The sequence below is a fragment of the Gregarina niphandrodes genome (assembly GCF_000223845.1).
Source record: "Gregarina niphandrodes unplaced genomic scaffold scaffold00016, whole genome shotgun sequence".
Classification (NCBI taxonomy): Eukaryota; Apicomplexa; class Conoidasida; order Eugregarinorida; family Gregarinidae; genus Gregarina; species Gregarina niphandrodes.
The window spans coordinates 161,826-181,287 of record NW_011645785.1 but is presented as its reverse complement, the minus strand read 5'-3'; the positions used below and the strand labels follow the sequence as shown (position 1 = coordinate 181,287).

Below are 19,462 nucleotides of genomic sequence, written 5' to 3'. Positions count from 1 at the left end.
TCCGTGTGCGCGCCCTGGACACAGAAATTTGGGAAAGGGTCCCTGTTCATGCATGCAATTTGGTTGCAATGTCCTAACATGCATGCTGTGGTCCTAATGTGAATATCTCAAGAGTCTCAGCTCCTGGTTACTACGACTACGATTGTGGGGGCACTTGTGGCGAGGGCCAGTGCACACACTGCACCTGCATGAAGATGCGCTGTATCAAGACTGCGAATGTTCTCATTTTAGGCGGCTGGACAAAAACGGACAGTTCTACGTACGAGTACCTGATGAATGGCTCCCTACAGCCATTAAGAGATCTGCTTGTGTATATCAGTGCCAGTATGTAAAATTTATCCTCCCAGGTTCTTGTTGGGGTCCATCAAGAGTTGAATCTCTCTAAGAATCTCTTCTTGGAGGGGGACTTGCGTTGGGTGACGAAGTTTTTCGAGGTGGCTTAGCCGTGCGTTCCACTTGCGTGCCTGTCACGCCGGCCTTGGGCTTTCGTCTGGGTATAGGACGATCGTCCGTTTGCGTGTGTGCAGTTTTTGGTACCGCCTCAGAAACTGAAGTGGTTGTCGGTAGTGGCCGTTGTATAGAAGAACGAGGGATTGGTGGAGACTTGGGTCTAGTCGTCTCCCGTCCGGGTGTCAGGGAAGTTGCTGCCTCATGGCCGAGACTAGGCAGCTGGGAACTTATTCGAGGAACGGATGGTGTTTCAAGGAGTGCCTTGGGTCTTGCAGTTCGGGCGCCGGATAAACTGGTTCCTTCAGGACTTGCCTCGGTCCTCCTAGTTCCAAGAGTTCTTGTAGCCCCCTTGGTCGGGATGCCAGCACCTTTAGTGCCAGTACCTTTAGTGCCAGCACTTATGGATCTAGTTACCACGGCCCGAGGGGTCGACGGTCCGGTGGTCGCAGTTGCGTGCCCTCTGGTTGGCTGGGCGCTGGCCAGTTGGACTTGGGTGGTTGTCTGACCCCGGGTGGTGGTCTGACCTCGAGTAGTTGGGATTCTGGTTGGCGGAACTCCGTTTGTTTGCCCTCGGGTCGTGGCTTTGCCCCGGGTCGTAGTTTGGTCTCGTGTCGTGGTCTGACCTCGGGTGGTCGGCAACCGGGCGGTTGCTGGAATGGAGGAGACGTTCTCAATGTTAACTCCATTGGACCGCCCGCTTCCTCCGGCGGCGGCAGTGCCCCGAGTCTGCGCAGTGCCCCGAGTCTGCGCAGTGCCCCGAGTCTGCACAGTGCTTCGGGACCGGCTGGATTGTGCCCCCGGGGCCTCTCCTGTTGACGTACGTTTGGAAGGGGCTGCGACACCGCCCTCCTCGACTGGTCGTTTCCGTCGCGGAATGCGCGCGGCCGCCAGCTCCTCCGCAGAGAGCCGCGGCGTCTCTTCCGATTCCGTCGGCGGACGCGGAGCAGCTGGGATCGGGACGGCCAGAACCGGGACGGTCCGCTCGGGTGGCGTGACCGCGCGAGTCCGCGGCGACGGCTGCCGCTGAACTTCGCGCTGAGCCTCCCGCGCTCTACGTGCCGCCATCTGTGCCATCATCACGGCCGCCTCCTCTGCAGTGGGCCACACATTCGCCGGCACGATCATCCGGCTGGGCAGCTCGGTGTAGTCGAGCAAGTTGGTCTGGGTAGGTTGAGTGGTCTGGGTAGGTTGAGTGGTCGGGGTAGGTTGAGTGGTCTGGCTAAGTTGAGTGGTCTGGCTAGCCGTGGGGTCGGAAGGTAGGTTGAAGCTTGGCCAGAACAGCGAAGCTTCTGCGGCAAATGCGTCCCAGTCGGGATCAGCCGGGAGCTGCCGCCGCGTTTGGTCGAGGGCTGTCGGCCACACACTTTCACTTCTCTGAAAAGAAGACCAGTCGTTTGCGAAGCCGTCCGAGGTCTGCCTGGGCACCATCAGGACCGCGGGCTGCTCCAAGTGCGGCTGTACACGTGGCTCGGAACGGTGCTGGGCAGGTAGGTGCGGTAACACTGTCTGCCGTAACATCGTCTGCGGTAACATCGTCTGCGGTAACTGACTTCCCAGAGGCGTTCGGTGGAGTGGTTCCGTGCGATTGATGTGGTCGTAAAGGTGTGGTGTGGCGTACTCTCGCGTCTGAGAGTGATATGCACTACGGGTGGTCGGCCTCGGTTTGGGCGATGGTTGTGGACCCCCCGGTGGTCCTGGTGGTCGTCCGGGTGGCGGCCCTGGCGGATGTCCGGGTGGCGTTCCTGGGGGTGGTCTCGGTGGTGGAGGCTGTCCAGGCAGAGGGGGCGGCGGAGCGGATGGAGCCGCAGGGGGTGGCTCCATGCCAGGGGGGTAGAGGGTGGGTGGTAGTGCGATTAGTTGTTCCAGGGATACGGAGCTGCTGCTGGGTGACCGGAAGGGCAGCGTGCCTTCGGGCCATCCTTCCGATGTTACATGTCCCAGCATGTGCGCCATCTTGGCCGTCTCTCGCAGCGCTTTGTTCCGTCGCGTAACTTGTTGTTTGCGCTGCTTCTTTGCCTCCGTCCGAGGCCGCAAGGCCATCGCAGCCGCCGGTGGTACCGCGTCCGGGCTGTGCCACGAAGCCACACTTGTCCGCAGATACCGCCCGTCTGCACCGTAACTTATGCCCATCCCTCCCGATGAAAGACGGCCTCCGCGCCGCTCAGACTTCTCCCGCTTTTCTCCTTTCCACTTCAGGTCTTCCCGCTTAAGCTCTCTCTCGCGGTCATCCCGGCGGTCATGTCGGCGGTTCTCGCGATAGTCATCTCGTCGGTCCTCCCGATGATCACCCCGACGGTCCTCCCGATAGTCATCTCTGCGATCCTCCCGATAGTGATCCCGTCGATAGCCATCCCGACGGTCATCTCGGCTATCGTCTCGATGGCCGTCCCAGGACTCACCTCGGTTGCGATCTTCGGGGAGCCGGTTAGGTCGGTAAGGTTTACGTCGGTGAGGGTCTTCCCATTCCCAGTGGTAGTCTCCCTCTGCGGAGTCCTCTACCTCGCCGCTTTCCCGGTCGTCTTCGGAGATTTCGCCGGAAGATTTGCGTGGTCGGCCGGTTGGAGTCTCCGCAGGTGCAATGGTGGGTTTCTCCTCCTCCTCCTCCTCGACGGTCTCGACCGTAGCAATCCCGACTCGTGCGGCCATCTCGGCTCCGTCGGCGATGTCGTTAGCCGCTGGGAACGCGTCGCCTTCGAGTGAAGGCGCATTCGAAATGGCCACGATTGTCTCCACGGCCCAGGCGGTCCGGGGGGTAGCGGTCGATGGCACCTGTGGCAAGAAGTCGTCTGGTTTCAGCCGCAGCTGCTGCTCCGTGGGTGTCAGGACGTCGACCGGTACTTCGCCGGACTCCGTGCTGCTTTTTCGTGGCCATCGGTGACAGCCGGCCCACTGGTTCCACAAGTCGTATCGCACAAACATGTCCATCCCCTGGACTTCATACGTGGGGTCCAGGGCATACGGGATGGGCAAGGACCTGGGGTCCAGCGCATACGGGATGGGCAAGGACCGTCCGAGACTGACATTCGGGTAGGCATTCGATCCGGAGTTAAGATTGGGTCTGTGTTGAGACAGCCTTTGCTGATCCAGGTCGGGTGCGTTGGCGGTCCGAGAGCGAGTCGGAGCGGCTTGGTTTCCATCAGGAGATTTTGGTTTGGTTGGTCTCGGACTCTTGCCCATAGCGGTCAATGTTACATGCACTCAGGGAGCACGTCCCAGCCTTCGCCGGTGCCGCCGCCGGCATCTTCACTTGCTGGGTGGGGCTTCATTTCTGGGTGGAACTTTGGAATTAGAAGCTGGGAATCAATGGGGGCACCCCGTTGGCGATGCTCGGTCGATTAATGCCGAGATTTTGAACCCCATATTTTCGCGTTATGGTTGCCTCATGCAACACAGCCTCGTCACCTTTCCCCAAACAACCCAAAGGTGATCCTCAATGCCCCACTGAAGACGAACTAACTTATCGAGAGCACAAGTCAGACCAACTACTGGATGACCAACCCGTCTGCGTTACCCCCTCCAGACGCATCGTCAAGAACCCTACCGACCGGACTTCTTCCCAGACGCCGCACCAATCACACAACAACGAACCACGCAATAACGGATCACTTAGCGGCGGGCCCCAAGCACGAAGATGGGAGTAAGCTAGACATTCCGGGCTTTGAACAGGACATGCTGTGCACCTTTCCCTACTACCCGACTCTCCAGCACCCCGCGAAATCCCCGCAGTACCCCGCACCCCGCGAAATCCCCGCAGTACCCCTAAATGACCTAGTGGTCCCTCCTACTCTCTGTCATTGATTACCACCACCTAATTTGTCGTGGCTGTAGATTAGAGAAAGGGTTCCTGAAGTCGATCGCCATGAGATCGTTCAAGGGATCTACGTCGGAGAGCAGAAATTCCGACACCTCTCGAGGCCCTGACGTGGCAAGTCCATCCGGTAAAACCTTGGCGATCTGGTCTGGCAGTTCACGCCAATTCGCAGCACACGAAACATGGCGCAGCACGGGCCCATGCCAATGGCATGTCGGACATGTTATCGTTTTTTAGCGGAGGCTGTATCGTCACAAATCCTTTTGGAGCCGACGGAACGGTTGTTGAAGATCATGTACGGAGAGGAGCAATATGTAGAAGGGGGAAAGATGGGTAGTGGAAAGCAGGAGGCAACTGGAGAGCAGGAGGCAACTGGAAAGCAGGAGGGAGCTGGAATGCATCCTCTCAGGTCGCGGGTTGTTACATGGGGGGGTGGCATTCCGTTGGAGGCTGTTCTGGCTAAGTTGAAGGGTTTGGAAGGAAGCGCTGTTGGCGAAGAGTTATTGGGGGAGTTGCGCAGTGGACGTGTTATGGGACGGGACAAGAGTGGGAAGGAGCGCTTTATTTCTTCCTTGACGCCCATAGAGCGCATTCGGCTGAGTTCGAAGGAAAGGAACTATCAACGAATGCTCTATGGTGTGAGTCAGATCAATGCATTGAAACAGTATACAGAGAACCCCTATCGCCAGACATTGGTTCTAGAGGTTCGGCAGAGTCTTAGCATTGCTGTCAGCTCCCTTATGATTATTGCTGCCTCATTCTTTGTTGGATTTTACTTGAATCCTTTCAATACCCTGCAAGCCAGAATACTCACAGGTTTGGTCGCGGCTGCTTGTGGCGCTATGTTGGAACTCGCACTCATGGTAACTCATTTCAACAAGATTGATCTCATACAAAACAAACAGAAGAACTCAGGGACCAAGGACACAGGGACCAAGCGCCTCAAGGCTTCAACCAGCAAAATGGCAGCAATAACCAAAAGAAGAGATGAAGGCGCATCAGAAGCTGATTTGACAACTGTGCCTTCCAGCGCAGACACCAGCAGCAAGGCAGACGACGAAGGAAGGCACGAACACGAGCTAACACATAGAAAGAGCTGCACTTAATCAACCAATGGATTAATAGGCCCACACATTAGATCAATGCACGACCGCCCGACTGCAGAATGATAGGCTCCACAAATAATAGACGGCGCAACTCATAGGGAACCGATAGGGGGTATGGCGTCGGGCACATAAACGCTTCAAGAGGTCACAAAATATTCAGTCAACAATGATAAACATTGATTGCTACACGTACTCATTTAACTATAGTACCAGTACAGTACCAGTTGGACAGTTCGAGCGTGTGCACACACGTGTGCGCTGGGGGTAATCATTCCATGATGTCTACACTTTCGTCCCTAACAGGGATTCCAAACCTCATCTTAATCCTATTCAGTTCCTGTTCCTCTACAGACGGGGGTTCCGGGTCGGTTTCAGAAGCAATCACTTGTCCCCCGAACCAGAGGTTAATGTGGTTTTGCTGCTGGTTGATGGTCTCATCGCTCTCGTCGCTCTGAGTGGTATATTTCTTGTCTCGATTATAGTCTTCCAGGGACCTGTATCGTTGCACGCGGTGGGGTTCATAATCTATGAAAGAAAAATATTGCTTCATGGTGGTTAAGAGACCAGATCGCTGAACTGTTTGAAACAGATTGGGTCTGTACTTGTCCAGGTAAAGCTTCACTTGTGCGCAGCACTCATCCCACGACATATGACTGGTCCCGTTGATATATTCGAATGCCCAAGCCTGGTGAAGATCGATGAGCATTTGCTGGAATTCGTTGTAGACCAGGTCGCTTGCGCTGACGGCTCCCTCATTACTGTCTGCTCTCTGGTGGTCGGTGGAGCCACAGCAGGGACCCTTGCGGGTTGCACTAGCTAAGTTGGAGCAGGTTTTATCCAGCGCGCCCACCTTGTCTGCCCCATTTTCCTCCGACAGATTGCTGACAGCACGACCAGGACGCACCACGCTGCGGCAAATAATACCGCCGTCATCTACAGTCCCGGTTCCGCCAGGCTCTTCATTGACCGCCACCGACCCTTCTGCCTCTGTTTTGATAACCGCTCCCTCCTGCCTGAGTGGTCCAGATAGCGGGAGTGCAGACTGCGTGGGTGGTGACCCACGCTCCGGGTGTAGTGGATCAGTTTTCAATATGATCCCGATTGCCGCTCTCTGCATGACTTCTTTATATAATTTCTGGCTGCCTCGGTTCCTGATCTCTCCGAGAGTACAGCGGCGGAACCATGGTTCCTGTGGCATCTGCCCGTTCAGCAACAGCGTGGGATCCTCCAGCGTGCAGTATAGCAGCAGCACACAGTCCATGAACTTGGTGTAAGCACCCGCATACGGAAGTAACTCATTCTCTCGCGCGCTCATCCCAATTTTTTATGACCCTCTTGCCCGTCCCCATCGTCTTACGCAATTACACGGGTATTCACTGGTACAACAACCTCGCCAAACCCTCCTACTGCTACTCCAACAAGCCCCCGCCCTGGATTCTGCGTAAGTGCATCCCGTGGAGTGCTCTCTCGCTAATCCCTTACACACCTACACACACCCCTACACACACCCCTACACACCCCCCTACACACCCCCCTACATACCCCCCTGCACACCCCCCTACACACTTATACACTTGCTTACGTTCGCTTTAGACGCGCGGAGTTGCGAGACGTTTCTACCTTTGCGCAAGTTGAACAAATCGGATAAGCTTTTTTCGTATACAGTTGGATATCAATGTTTGATTGCCGGTGTGCTCCACAAGTTTTTTGTCCAAGTCTCAATGCCCAAGTCTGTCGCTAATTGCACACCCGATATCGAGCACCGGAGCGATCAAGAAGTGCTGTGCGAAGGAGATGTTGGCTGCTCGTTGGGCGAACGCACTTTGATGAACGAACTACTCGACGGCTCGGTCAGCGAAAGAGAACATAATGGGAGGGCTTGTCTCGATGCGAGTGCGGGTCAGCATGATGGTAGTACGTGGACTAATGCGAGTGTGCACACACGGAGCGCCGCCCTATGTCATGCGTCGAACTCCTTACATGCGTCGAACTCCTTACATGCGTCGAACTCCTTACATGCGTCGAGTTCCTCCTCCTTGAAGGCGTCCAATTCTTTTCAGACGGCTTCGAATTCTTCCTTCAAGCCCTCGACTTCCTTTTGTGCCTCGAAGTCCCTAAATCCTTCCAGGTCTCTAGAACCCTCCAAGTCGCCGCGGTCGGCCTCCTATAAGTTCCCCAAGTCGCCGAAGTGGGTTAAATCTTTGGCTGACCCCTCGCCCGCTCGCTTGGAGCGAGTCGATTCTGCTCGAGCACCAGAAGCAGGCGGCAATGGTGCTCGTGCTGTGAGGTACACGACGGCGGACTTGTTCGAAATAACTGTGGTGGTGGCTGCGACGCCAGGTTCGTCGGTAATGTCTTCGACAGGGCTCGCCTCACCCTCGAGTGGCTCGTCGCAGTCTGTGATATCAATCTGGCCAACGGAGCTAGGAGTGCAATACTTAGCGGAGGAGCTAGCCAAAGCGCGACTCACTCTGAGTCAGACACTGGCCAGCTGGACTCGTAACCTGAGCCATACGCCCATGGGTGCACCGGGAGAGCCGGAGAATCCCCGTGAGGTGGAGAAGTTTTACATGCTCGAGGAACCACTCGTGGTCGATGGCAGCAGCTGCGAGCCTGAGCTGATCTGCGGTCGAGTCAACAACGGCTCCGCCGAACTCTGCAACCTCCTCACCTCCATTCCCGTGTACGTATTGTACTATACACTCATGACCGTACTCTCCATCACACTGCCGTACTCCCTACAGTGGTGTATCGAGAACGAAAGCTGGAAGGAGACCCTCAAGGACAAGAAGGTCTCCGTCCATTGCAAAATTGTCAACAACACCAAGTACAAGCTCGTCGGTGGACATCTGTACAGCGACCAAATGGTTGAAAACATCAAGGCCTCGAACATCAAGTCGCTGGCACCCACCTCTGCTCTTGGCTCCGTGTTTGGTGGAGGCGGTTCCACCATTGGGGGAAGTGGCGGTTCCATCCTTGGGGGAGGAGCGGAAGGAAATATGGGTGGTGAGGACTCCAGCTGGAGCGCCGGCTACTTGGGTCCCACCGGTTCGACTCAGGCTCTCGCTAGTGAGTCAGGTGCTCATGTCCCGCTGAATGACTCTAATCGCTGGAAAGAGCGGTCAAAAACTGCTGTCGTGCCCTCGGCGGCGGCTGCCATAGGACATAGCCCGATGGACACTGCTTTCAGTAGAGCGTGGTCGACGATGGACGTACCTCCGCAGATGGAGGTACCCCCGCAGACGCCCAGTAAGCAAGTCCATGAAAACAGCGGCAAAGTCAGTACGAAGGACTCTGCTACCCGACGGAGAATGACAACTCCTACTGTCCCCTTACAGCACGATGTCTTCGACAGCTTCTACCATTGTGACTGTCCTTCTGGTGATGGGGGCTTAGGCGAGCATGGTGAGTGCTTTATGATCAACTTTCCGCTGTATGAAGTTGGCCCGATGAGCTTCACAGAGTTCGGATTGGGAAGCAACAGGTTCAATCTCCGCTCGCTCAAGTTGAACGTACTCTATCATGTCGTCGGACGAACCAGCAGCTACGACCAAAACGAGGACATTCTGTTTAGCTGTCATTTCACAGCTTCTCAGACGTCGACCAAAATGAAGGGCGATGGACAAAATCTGCGCCACCCAGAGAATCTGAATCCACTGAGAGTTGAAGTGTACTTGGCACAACCTCCCTTGGCACCCTTGGAACAACCTCCCTCCTTCCGCACAGACTTTCTCATGTTAGGGCCGCTGAATCATTGAACGAGGCAACAGTTATATTTCGAGTGTTTGATCCCATATCCCCTCCTTATGCTTCTGTAAGTAAGTCGTTGGTTGTGACTCATATTTTGTGTAGATCGTGGACTATACGGCTTTTCCATTACCGGTATCAAAGTTGTCGAAATTACCGGGTAAAGGCGACTATGAGTCGCAAATGGACTCATACCGTCTGGGTGTTGAGAGGAAGTGTATGGGATTGTACGAGGGTCCTAGTCCGTCAAATGTGGGGTCGTTGCAGCCTGTGAGTTTAGTTGAAAAAATTTGGGACAAGATCCGTTCTGAAGAGACATCTTCAGAAGTGATATCATCCGAGGATCCAGAGCCGAATACTTTACTGGTAGGGAATGCATTATGGTGGACGTCATTTCAAGGACCACATCCGTGTTCGGCGAAACGTTTTCTTTTGCCTCAATTGAAGCAGTTATTAGTGAACGGAGGTGTTGCTAGGAGGGATGAGTATAAGTCGGCGATATTGCGATATAAGATTGGATGTGAGTTGTTTACCAGAATTATAGACGTTAATGACTGGCATGATATGATATTTAACACGTGTGTTGTCGGAGGTATTGAGAACGAAACAATGTTTTATAATGGTTTCACAGGTACTACAGGAGGTACCAAGAACGTGTTATACTCCGAGCTAACACGTGCTCCTACTATCCCACCCGAATTTTGTAATCATTTATCCGTGTGGACTACACGACTTCTTAAAGGAGAATTGGGTACGGAATATCTACAACAGAAGTACATGCTTATGATATCAACACAAGAAAAAAAGACTGTACTTACTCATACACTACTTCTAATTGTAAATCAACTTCTCAGAGATCGTATGACCAGTCGCGTTCGAAAACGGACCAACAGTTTGGTAACTACAACCGTCGACCGTTCAGCCGGCACCTTGGAAGCCAGAAGTCCCAAGGCTAAAAAGGCCGCAGACCTCCAAGACTTAATCCGCTATGATGAACCGGATATCCAGGAAGTACTACACTATGTATACCAACATTGGGGAAGTGAGTTCGGAGATATCTTCCCGGAATCTGTATCCATCTTCAACCCAATCAAAAACCTCTGCTGGCTCTGGGTCACTCAGGAACTAGACCAAATCTCCTGGGCTCTTATCAATGCCGCCACCAAATGTACTGTTGCCATTGCTCACCGACTTGGAAAAACCAACATCATTCAACAACTACAAGATCTTGTCGGATCCGATCGAATCAACAATAAGATACACTGGCTCAACACTGTGACCAGAAGACCCTCATAATCATTATACCCCACTACAAAAATACCCCCTCAGGCGTCCATTGCTAGAGAAGACCCCTGGCCGGTCATATTTCGACCAAAATAGATTCATCATAAAAAATGCTGGACCGCTGCTTGTTGCGTAGGCTGGCTGCATTTGTCATTGTGGAGCGACCGGCCCACGCTGGTACGCAAGAGCTGTGGACCGACTGACGGGCATGAGTGTTTGACTTGATCCACATGGGCGTGCGCGCGCGTGGGTGTTGTAAAAATCCACTTTATTTAATCCGAAGATGAGCCTGAACTAGACGATCCGGAGCTGCCACTGCCGCTGCCGCTCCCTGAGCCGCCGCCGCTGCTGCTGCTGGATCCCGAAGAACCTTTGCTACTTGCGCTGGAGCCGGATTCGTCATCTGAAGAAGATCCGCCGGAACTGCTGCTGCTGCTACCGCTTCCAGAGCCGGATTTCTTTTCAGCATCTGAGCCGGATTCTTCGTCTTCCTCCTCGCCGGCTGCGACTGCTTGTTGTTGGACAACGGATAGGAGGTCGATGATTTCCTGTTGGACGAGCGGATTGGAGTTCAGATCGTCAACAGTCTTGGCTTTGAGTGTGAGATACAAAACCGCTTCGGCAAACTGCGTAGGGGCGATGGCCATGCTCTCAATACTGCTGGGGAGCGGAACATCTTCGTTTTTCTCCCTCAGGAGTTCCCATTTGTGTCTGTTGAACAATAGTTTGTTCATGAGGTCGTTATTGAAGATGCCCGTTTCGTCAACTTCTCCCAGTTCGGCCGCCAGAGGGGTGACGACGAACTGCAGGAATCCAGCCTGGGACTTGGCGAAATCCGGGTGTGTAGCGGAGTCGCAAAGAGGTGAGACGGGCAACTTGTTCGCCTTTTCAATTTCTCCTTGAAGGTAAAATTCCTTTGTAACTCTGAATGACCATTCAAGATGTTGAGGCCAGTCGACTATGGAGTGGGAGAGGTCGGCCATTTTAATCCCTAGTCTGGCAACGAATTGTTGATCTTCTACGTTCTGTTTTAAGTCGAATTTGTCAGAAGTTCTACGCACACGGAATTTTGAGATGATGGTGAAATGTTGACTCATGTCCGTGACTAAGATGTACTCAATGATGCTTTGACGGATCTCTCTCCACTCGTCCGAGGGCAGATTTTGGAAGATGTTGACTTCTGGTGCGATTTGGGCGAATCTGAAAACCAGGAAAGAGTGGTAATTTTCGAGGATAGCGTTGTCGTTATAGAGGCGGGTGAGCAGGCTCTGGCTGTTAACAAGGTAACTGTTGTTCAATCCGGGGTGGCCGACGTCGTGACCGATGGCGGCAATGACAAGGGACATAAGGTCTTGTTTGGCGAAGTACTGGTACACACCTAGTGATTTCAAGATGGCTATGGACATGTGGCCAACCATGGCACCATGCACGCTGTTGTGGTAGGGGTTTGAGTGATATCGACGCTGGATTTGGTAGAAATATTTTTGGAGACATTGTCTATTAATAGACAAGTCATCCCCTACGGGTTCGATGAGAGTCATGGCGACCTTGACAAGCAATTGGGGTTCCTTTTCCGACAGTTCCAATAGCTTGAAGCCTGCTCCTGGTGCGGTGCCTGCCATCCGTTCGATCTCGCCACCGACGGAGAAGTCCGGCATGATATCGGAGGTGAAGAATTCTTGTTGGTCGAAGGCAATAGAAAGTTTATCCTCGGCAGTCTTCCGCTTTTGTCCGCTCGTTTCACCCTTCTTCTTCTTGCTGTAGATATTCAGCACGTCGTCGTCGTCGTCACCCCCACCCACGCCGACAGCGAACAAATCATCTGCGTCTAGTGCAACGTCTACCGCTTGGCGTAACTCTTCATCTTTCTCAATCAAGACGATCTCTCCCTGAGTGGAGCGTTCGAATGCAGCGACCTGGAGTGCGGTTTGCGCCTTTTTTAGCCCGTCAATAACTCTTTCTTGAAGCGTTTGTGCTTTCGATCGCTTTTTCTGCTGCGATTTTCGCAGCTCCTGCAACCGCATCTGGTCCATGAGTACATCCAGGTAAGCTGCACGTTCGCTCATCTCCTTCTGTACCCTCGAGAAGTATGCCATGAGACAGAGACAGCAGTAGAACATTATTTGAAGTATTTGTGTTAACACCACCATAGGCATGTAGGCGTCTGTTGTTGGGTCTTTGAAGACAAAGATGATGAGTGCCCGGCTGAACACGTACACTGCAACCACAATCGCGTGTGCATAAATGGTATAAAGTGTGCGTGTGTTCATTAATAAGTCATTATATACTATCATCATAAACAATGTCACCAACGTCAAACAGTCAGTCCAAAACTTATATTGAATAGCACCATCCTGCGACTGCTTTCCCCCTAAACTGAACTCCGCCTTGATTGAATGACCATAAAATAAGCACCAAATCTCCCAAGTACAAACGCTCAAAAATGGCAATGCGGTAATCACTATCATACTCTCCTCCGGGTAGTTCCTTAATGACTTTATCTGGTTCTGGAAACACAGAATTACGCTCGCTATAACCGATACACACATGATCACATCATATGTCACAGCAAACGTCTGACTTGTAATAGCCAACAGACCATTCAAATTGTTCGCATCCAAATCTCGACGCATTAAAATCGACGGAACAATCCAAATAGCCGACAGCACAACTAAAATACACCATGATGGGGTACCCCATCATGGTCAAACACACGGGATAATGATGGGGTTAAACACACGGGATCTGATACATGATAATGGGGTTAAACACACGGGGTTAAACACACGGGGTTAAACACGGGGTTAAACACACGGGGTTAAACACACGGGGTTAAACACACGGGGTTAAACACACGGGGTTAAACACACGGGATTAAACACACGGGGGTAAACACACGGGGTTAAACACACGGGATCTGATACATGACAATGACCCTTACTAATACTACTCAGTCCCGCGATGATGTTTCTCAGTTGGTATGTCTCTTTAACATACTGAGCATATAGGCGTTCTATCTTCGGATCCTTGAAGACGACGTATGGGAAAATCTTGAACGACTTGCGGTATTTCTGCCAGCCTGGTCCAATGGAGTTCTCCCAGAGGCCATAGTTCACCTTCTGAGCATAGGTCTTGGGCTTTGTGTAACTGGTATCTGTCTGACCGCCTGCATCGGATCGTTTACCCAGGCCTTCACTTAATGCTTGACTTTGTTGCCTGTTGACACTCGGTGGCATGGTGCAACTTAATTCCACTGCACTCAAGCCTCCCCCGTTCCAATGTGCTTCTCCCCAGGTGTGTGCTCCTTCATCCCCATATACCCCTCAACAACTACCTAATCAACAAGCAAAGCAACCTTCAAAGTTAACCACAAACCAAAATATTTCTGCACCATTCATCCATAACTCTCATGCGCGGTATCATTCCATTCATGGGTCATTCCTGGAATGGAATGGCAGATGAAATGGAATGGCCCATGAAATGGAATGGCCCCTTTACGCTACTTTTAGAAAGTAGACAAACAGTAGGCACGAAACAATCACTAAGGGAACGTCCTCGCAGGGGACGAAGGATGATCTAGCCGGTCCAAACGGGGTGGGGTCAACTTAAAATCAGGTCCAGGTCCAGGGAAGGGAGTATACCTAATGAAGGAAGAAAAATATACAGTCCATAGAAGCAGCTCAGATCTTGGAATACATCCATGTTGTGTCACCCATTAACTCCTGCCCAATAGGACAAGAGCTGATGGGTCTCGATAACTACTCCTATTACATAAAGGTACATGTAGATACATGTAGATCCAGTTCCATGTGAAGGGGGTGCTGGGAATCAATCAGGACAGCCGGAGAACACGGAATAAATCTCAGGAGAACAAGTTCCCAGGAGAACAAGTTCCCAGGAGAACAAGTTCCCAGGAGAACAAGTTCCCAGGAGAACAAGTTCTCAACAGCTACCTCAAGGAAAGAATATACGAGGAAAGGGAGCTGTAATGGAACGCGGGGACAGTCACGTTCTGCGGTCCAGGTCTGCGGTCCAGGTCCTGCCAGAACTTCGAAACATACACTCACTTTCACTCCGGCCGTCTGCAGCTGCCCGTCACAAATAATCTTGCCAACCGCGTGAGTCCCTCCCGGGCAGCGCGCTCAGACGGTTGGTCATGAGACAGAGCTCCAACGAAGCCCGACCGCTCCCTTGAGCGCAACGTGCGTCAATCCGTAATACTTTTAGCGCGTTGCCCTAACAGCTCACCCACAGACGAGTGACACGTTTGCCCTAAGACGTCCCTGGGTTCGGTCAACGCGGGGCGATCACCGACGCGCGGCCATCACCGACGCGCAGTCATCACCGACGTCCTCTTCTTCGCGGGCCAAACACACGTACTATCTCGCAGGATTTAGAAGCTGGTATTAAAGCCAGCCTCGGCCCGTCTTCGATGTGTGGTGTGTGGTCATTCGAGGTGTGGTCATTTAAAGTGTGGCCATTCGAGGTGTGGTTGGGTCATTCGACGTGACAAGGGACAGGGATAGGTAGCGCGAGCGTGGCAGTCCTGAAGCAGAGCGGATGCCCGGAGAACAACGGATATCTGGAGCCTAACAGTAAGCTCGAGGAGCTCCGGTCGTGTCCTCCGTTGGTCGGTCCACCGCGGTCTCCAAAAGCACTCGCGGGTTCCTGAAGCTCGTGGGGTGTAGCTCATGGTTTCAGCTCCTAGCTTAGCCCATGGCCTTATTCTTCGAGCCGAGGAGAGGGGAATTTAGGAAGTTATGGAGGGACTTGGTGCAGTCGATGAGTTGGTCGTTACCGTTGACGAAAACGGCCCCTTGTGACCGCAGGAATTGTAGGCAGGATTCGTCTGAAGAATCTCGGAGCCATTTTCGAACATCTGGGAGAGCGCAAACATACTGCGACTTGGAGATCATGCAGAGGTACCGAATGCGCCAGGAAGGGAGGCACGTACGAACAAGAGCGCGAGCGAGGAAGGGCATATTGGAATAAAGACCAGCAAAGCAGTCACTCATTTGCTCAAACGTGAACAGAGACGACATCGCCTTTTTCAAAGCATACAGTTCATGTAAACGCTCTTCACGCAACTCTGACTCTTCCCTCGGTGCCGAACAAAGCGTATTCTGATTGGTAACCAACCGGAACAACTTTGCATAGTTCCGCTCGTCGCAACAAGCCTTCACCGCGTCCACAAATTCAGAACATTTTTTCACATTGGTCGAAGCGCTACTCGACTCACCCAGTAACTGCCGGTGTTTAGTCCAATCTAAATTGTTTATTACTGCGTACAAGGTTCGATGAAATTCATTGTCCAACTAAAATAGAACCAACAATGAGTAGGTGTAAGTGATAGGAGTAGTAAGCGGTAGTGTGTGTGAGCGCGGGCGGGTGTGTGTAAGTGATAGGGAGTGGCAGTTACCATTGGAGTGTCTAACTCCCGTTCCAGAATTGCCATTTGGCACTGGCACTGGTTGAACTGCCCAAGATCACCAAAGACCAAGGAGACGATGCTGTTGACATAATACACATAGAGCAACTGATGATCCCTGATGCCCTGCACCACATAATCCTGTCTGATCGCTCTGAGCTGCTCTTCTATATACCGGTACGATGCCATATCCCCATCCCGACGAACGCGCCCGAAGAACTCTGTGAAAATATGCACTAATGCGACCTTTAAAACCTCTGGGGACCGAATCTGAAAAGAATATTCGTGGGGTGGGAGTTGTTGCTTACCAAAGCGGGATCGGGGGCACCACAAAGTCGCAAGTACTGCTTTTCTAAAGCGGTACTGCGACCTTGCACTTTCTGCGTAGAACTTAACAACGCCAGTTTTTCTTGCCATCCCAGAGTACCGGTGCTCTGACACTCAAGGCTCTCAAAGCGGCCGGCGCGTTCCATGCGTTTCTGACACTCGACAGGGTCGAATCGCCTATTAACGAACGCCATCTTTGAGGCAGCGCCATTCTTGGCAGTCGCTTTTGGCTCAACCGCCCGATTCATAGCCGACCGATTCGCCGTCTTTCCACCTCTATTATGTGCTGTGCGTCTCTCAGGCATCAAGCGCTTATCAATAACCCTTCGCATACGAAGCAGGCTTTTCGGCTTCTGCTGTTGACTGGACGGGAGGGGGGGTATAGGAATAAACTCATCGCTTGCTGCCACAGGATTACTCATCATTGCCTGTTTTTTTAGCGCCAAAATTATCAGAAAATCCTTGGGACTACCTTTTTGCACACGCGTGTGCTGGCGCACGCAGACTATATAAATTGCACCCAAACACCCAACACACAATTTTCCAACCCAGATGTACCTCTACACCCGCCCTCATGGTGGCCCCCCTGCCCCGCCCAATGCAAATGCTCACCCGCCCGGCTCGTCGTCTTTGCGCCGGCTATTTCCCCGAAAAAGCTGAGGTTGATGTAATACGTGTTTGACATGGAGGTAATGGAAGGAACCGTGTCCATTACGGACTTCCTCACAGGTGCCACTAAGCCGGAGGCGGCGCCCGCTAAGCTGCAGGCCGAAACATCCAGCGAGCTAAACCAAGTTTCTGGGCCCGCGGCTCCCGAATCCGCAAGACAGCGCAGCGCTCCGCTTTTGGTGACCGCAGCGGAAACTTTCCCTACGGTTACTGAGTTGAGGCGGGATGGTCAGTCACTGGGGGTTAGCCGCAGCAGAGTGATTTTACAAGCGGCCTTGGGCAAGTACTCGCCGTTCCGAAGCGGGGCAGTCCGAAAGGAAGAGAAGTCGTCGTCAGATGGCTCATGTCCGTTCGGCCACTCTCGGTCGAGTCGCACGGTGGACATGAATAAGGTTATTTTCCGGTACGACTTGAATTCAGCTGGTTTGCCTGAAACCATCGTCAGGGCCAGGCTGCCGTCAACGCGCTTAGAACCGGGTTTGTACGTCTCCCTGGCGAAGGAAATGCGGGAGATATATAGCCGAAGTCGAGACCGAGTAGAGGCCAGAGTGGATCAGCAGAACAGCGACCGGAGAACGCGGGCAGTAGGTAGCATGTTATCTTCTGACAGCGATGACGAGATGTTTGAATCCGTGGGAGGGTTTGACTCTGCCGTGTACAAGAAGTCGGAATTGTCACCACTGACCGAGCTAGCTCACAACCCATCGAGTGAGCGGTTTCCGGACGGTCGGGTGGTCAGCTCAGAGTCCGGAATTGCGCGTGTAGAAGAGACAATTGCTGGGGCCAAATCGCGTTTCGAAGAGCAAGAGGCGGCCGAATTGAGGGAGGCGGAGACGCGAAGGAAGTTGATGGAACAAGTCCGACCTGCGGACCATAACCCGTTTAGCATCAAGAACGCCTCCCTCGTCCCTTTGGCGCAGCAACCAGTCTACTTACACCACAAGGAGCCTGCTAATGCCCTCATCTCCCGGAAGCGGCATGCAGAACAAGAAATCGACGTCGACATCGAGTATGGGATTGAGCTTGAAGGCGAAGAATACAGATCCAGCAATACACCTATCAAACAGGGCGGCAAGAGACGTAAAGATACAAAACATAAATATGAGAACGTCGTAAAACATTACAAGGCATGACACTTCCATGCATGACCCTGTATGAAGCATTACCAGGCACGCGGACCTCAGATGTCTAGCCGTAAAACCTTACGGCAACATTGTGGTGGGCATTAAGGGGGGTTCGCTAAGTGGGCGTCAAGTTGGCCAGACAAAAGAGGCCACGGGGACATTATTACGAGGTCATTACCAAGCGGCATTGCCATGTTGCGAGGAAAAGGCGCGAGCCAGGAACAGGGAGATGCCGGTGATTATGAGAAGTGCTATAGACTGATTCCAACCCCCCAGGAAGATTCTGCTCAGCCAGTCACGGTTCGTCGAATGACTCAGCCCCATTCGCAGCATGGACGTGCCGTTCGTATTCAGTAGCTCTAGCGTCTTCACGAACCTCTGCTCCGTGTTCATCTCCTGAATCATCTTGTTCTTCATCTTAGCTGGAATCGCCAACGGGATCATAATAGCGAAACTTATCTCCTCCAATTGAGAAATTCCGCATCGCGAAGGGATCACGGGTACGTCACCGTACCGGCCTACCATCACCATATGTGTGTGCCGCTCATACGTGCGTGTGCCACTCACGTGTGTGTGCCACTCACGCGTGTGTGCCACTCATGTGTGTGTGCCACTCATGTGTGTGTGCCACTCACTTGTGTGTGCCACTCACGTGTGTGTGCCACTCATGTGTGTGTGTATGTTCGTACGGTTGTAGAGGAGTCTGCCGGCTTGGCCAATACCGGATCTGAGTGCTATGATTTTAGTTCGTAGTGCAAGTGCTTTTATGCGGTTTTCATCGCTGTCCATGTCGGGTCTGTTTTTTTCGCAGACGGGTTCTGCGAAGGCAAGTGAGACGGGTCCGCAGTCTTCGACTTGATGGACTCTGACGCGTGCGACAGCCTTGATTTTGATAACGCAAGATTGTTTGACGTTGTCGTAGAGTTCAATTTTGTTGTTCTCAAAGCGTCCACGTTGTGCTTTAAGTCGTCGTGGGACCCATGGTTCTGATTCAGGTACAGTTGATGACGGGGAAAGGAGTGTGCAGTACATCATGCGTACCAACACTCCGATGCGCGACTCAGGTGGGCCCAACGAGCCTGCTCGTCCTAGAGGCGTCCGGCAATCATGCAGTCGTGGGATCGAATCCATGTCACGGACAAGAGACCCAGTACTCGGCCGTGACACCCCCAATCCGCGCACCAGACCACGCCCCCGTTCACGCAACGACCAAGGTAGTAACACACAACCACAACGACCAGTCCGAAATATCTCGTCCACTACTTGACTCAAATTCGGATTTTCCAGATATAGATCCTCTTCCTCACCTGGACATGGTAATGCGAAACCAGGATTCTGCCAAAATAGGTGAACCTTCAAACCTTCGCCACCTTCCTCCAGACATTTCTGAGCCTCGTCCATTTTCCGACGCCAATGCTCCAAGTCGTCCTCGTCCACGTATCGAGACAACTCCTCACGCCGCCTCCGACACGTTACTGGATATAACTTCTAAAGACGCGCTACTAACCAAGGGGGG

At 52.8% G+C, this 19,462-nt stretch overlaps 10 protein-coding genes across 10 annotated transcripts; 4 read left to right on the top strand and 6 right to left on the bottom strand.

Moving 5' to 3' along the window:
- Positions 1 to 1,271: 1,271 nt before the first annotated feature.
- Positions 1,272 to 3,627, bottom strand: GNI_087370 (hypothetical protein; the record flags this gene model as incomplete). Its single annotated transcript, XM_011132404.1, has 1 exon — positions 1,272 to 3,627. A coding segment is annotated over one exon (2,356 nt), but the record flags the coding sequence as incomplete, so codon positions are not given.
- Positions 3,628 to 4,309: 682 nt separating this feature from the next.
- On the top strand, positions 4,310 to 5,367 carry GNI_087360 (endoplasmic reticulum-based factor for assembly of V-ATPase; the record flags this gene model as incomplete). Its single annotated transcript, XM_011132403.1, has 2 exons — positions 4,310 to 4,388; positions 4,499 to 5,367. The coding sequence occupies 2 exons, from the start codon at positions 4,310 to 4,312 to the stop codon at positions 5,365 to 5,367; spliced, it is 948 nt and encodes a 315-aa protein (XP_011130705.1).
- A 268-nt stretch (positions 5,368 to 5,635) lies between these two features.
- Positions 5,636 to 6,682, bottom strand: GNI_087350 (hypothetical protein; the record flags this gene model as incomplete). The annotated part of the gene is made up of 1 exon (XM_011132402.1): positions 5,636 to 6,682. One exon carries the CDS (start codon positions 6,680 to 6,682, stop codon positions 5,636 to 5,638), a length of 1,047 nt encoding a protein of 348 aa, XP_011130704.1.
- Positions 6,683 to 6,693: 11 nt separating this feature from the next.
- On the top strand, positions 6,694 to 9,125 carry GNI_087340 (hypothetical protein; the record flags this gene model as incomplete). Its single annotated transcript, XM_011132401.1, has 2 exons — positions 6,694 to 6,808; positions 6,961 to 9,125. 2 exons carry the CDS (start codon positions 6,694 to 6,696, stop codon positions 9,123 to 9,125), a joined length of 2,280 nt encoding a protein of 759 aa, XP_011130703.1.
- A 172-nt stretch (positions 9,126 to 9,297) lies between these two features.
- Positions 9,298 to 10,410, top strand: GNI_087330 (hypothetical protein; the record flags this gene model as incomplete). Its single annotated transcript, XM_011132400.1, has 1 exon — positions 9,298 to 10,410. One exon carries the CDS (start codon positions 9,298 to 9,300, stop codon positions 10,408 to 10,410), a length of 1,113 nt encoding a protein of 370 aa, XP_011130702.1.
- A 260-nt stretch (positions 10,411 to 10,670) lies between these two features.
- Positions 10,671 to 13,031, bottom strand: GNI_087320 (phosphdiesterase; the record flags this gene model as incomplete). The annotated part of the gene is made up of 1 exon (XM_011132399.1): positions 10,671 to 13,031. One exon carries the CDS (start codon positions 13,029 to 13,031, stop codon positions 10,671 to 10,673), a length of 2,361 nt encoding a protein of 786 aa, XP_011130701.1.
- A 213-nt stretch (positions 13,032 to 13,244) lies between these two features.
- On the bottom strand, positions 13,245 to 13,634 carry GNI_087310 (hypothetical protein; the record flags this gene model as incomplete). Its single annotated transcript, XM_011132398.1, has 1 exon — positions 13,245 to 13,634. The coding sequence occupies one exon, from the start codon at positions 13,632 to 13,634 to the stop codon at positions 13,245 to 13,247; it is 390 nt and encodes a 129-aa protein (XP_011130700.1).
- Positions 13,635 to 15,107: 1,473 nt separating this feature from the next.
- On the bottom strand, positions 15,108 to 16,458 carry GNI_087300 (SAC3/GANP family protein; the record flags this gene model as incomplete). Its single annotated transcript, XM_011132397.1, has 3 exons — positions 15,108 to 15,713; positions 15,818 to 16,096; positions 16,135 to 16,458. 3 exons carry the CDS (start codon positions 16,456 to 16,458, stop codon positions 15,108 to 15,110), a joined length of 1,209 nt encoding a protein of 402 aa, XP_011130699.1.
- Positions 16,459 to 16,836: 378 nt separating this feature from the next.
- GNI_087290 (hypothetical protein) lies at positions 16,837 to 17,955 on the top strand (the record flags this gene model as incomplete). Its single annotated transcript, XM_011132396.1, has 1 exon — positions 16,837 to 17,955. One exon carries the CDS (start codon positions 16,837 to 16,839, stop codon positions 17,953 to 17,955), a length of 1,119 nt encoding a protein of 372 aa, XP_011130698.1.
- A 165-nt stretch (positions 17,956 to 18,120) lies between these two features.
- On the bottom strand, positions 18,121 to 19,347 carry GNI_087280 (putative transmembrane protein; the record flags this gene model as incomplete). Its single annotated transcript, XM_011132395.1, has 2 exons — positions 18,121 to 18,464; positions 18,636 to 19,347. The coding sequence occupies 2 exons, from the start codon at positions 19,345 to 19,347 to the stop codon at positions 18,121 to 18,123; spliced, it is 1,056 nt and encodes a 351-aa protein (XP_011130697.1).
- Between the last annotated feature and the right edge of the window lie 115 nt (positions 19,348 to 19,462).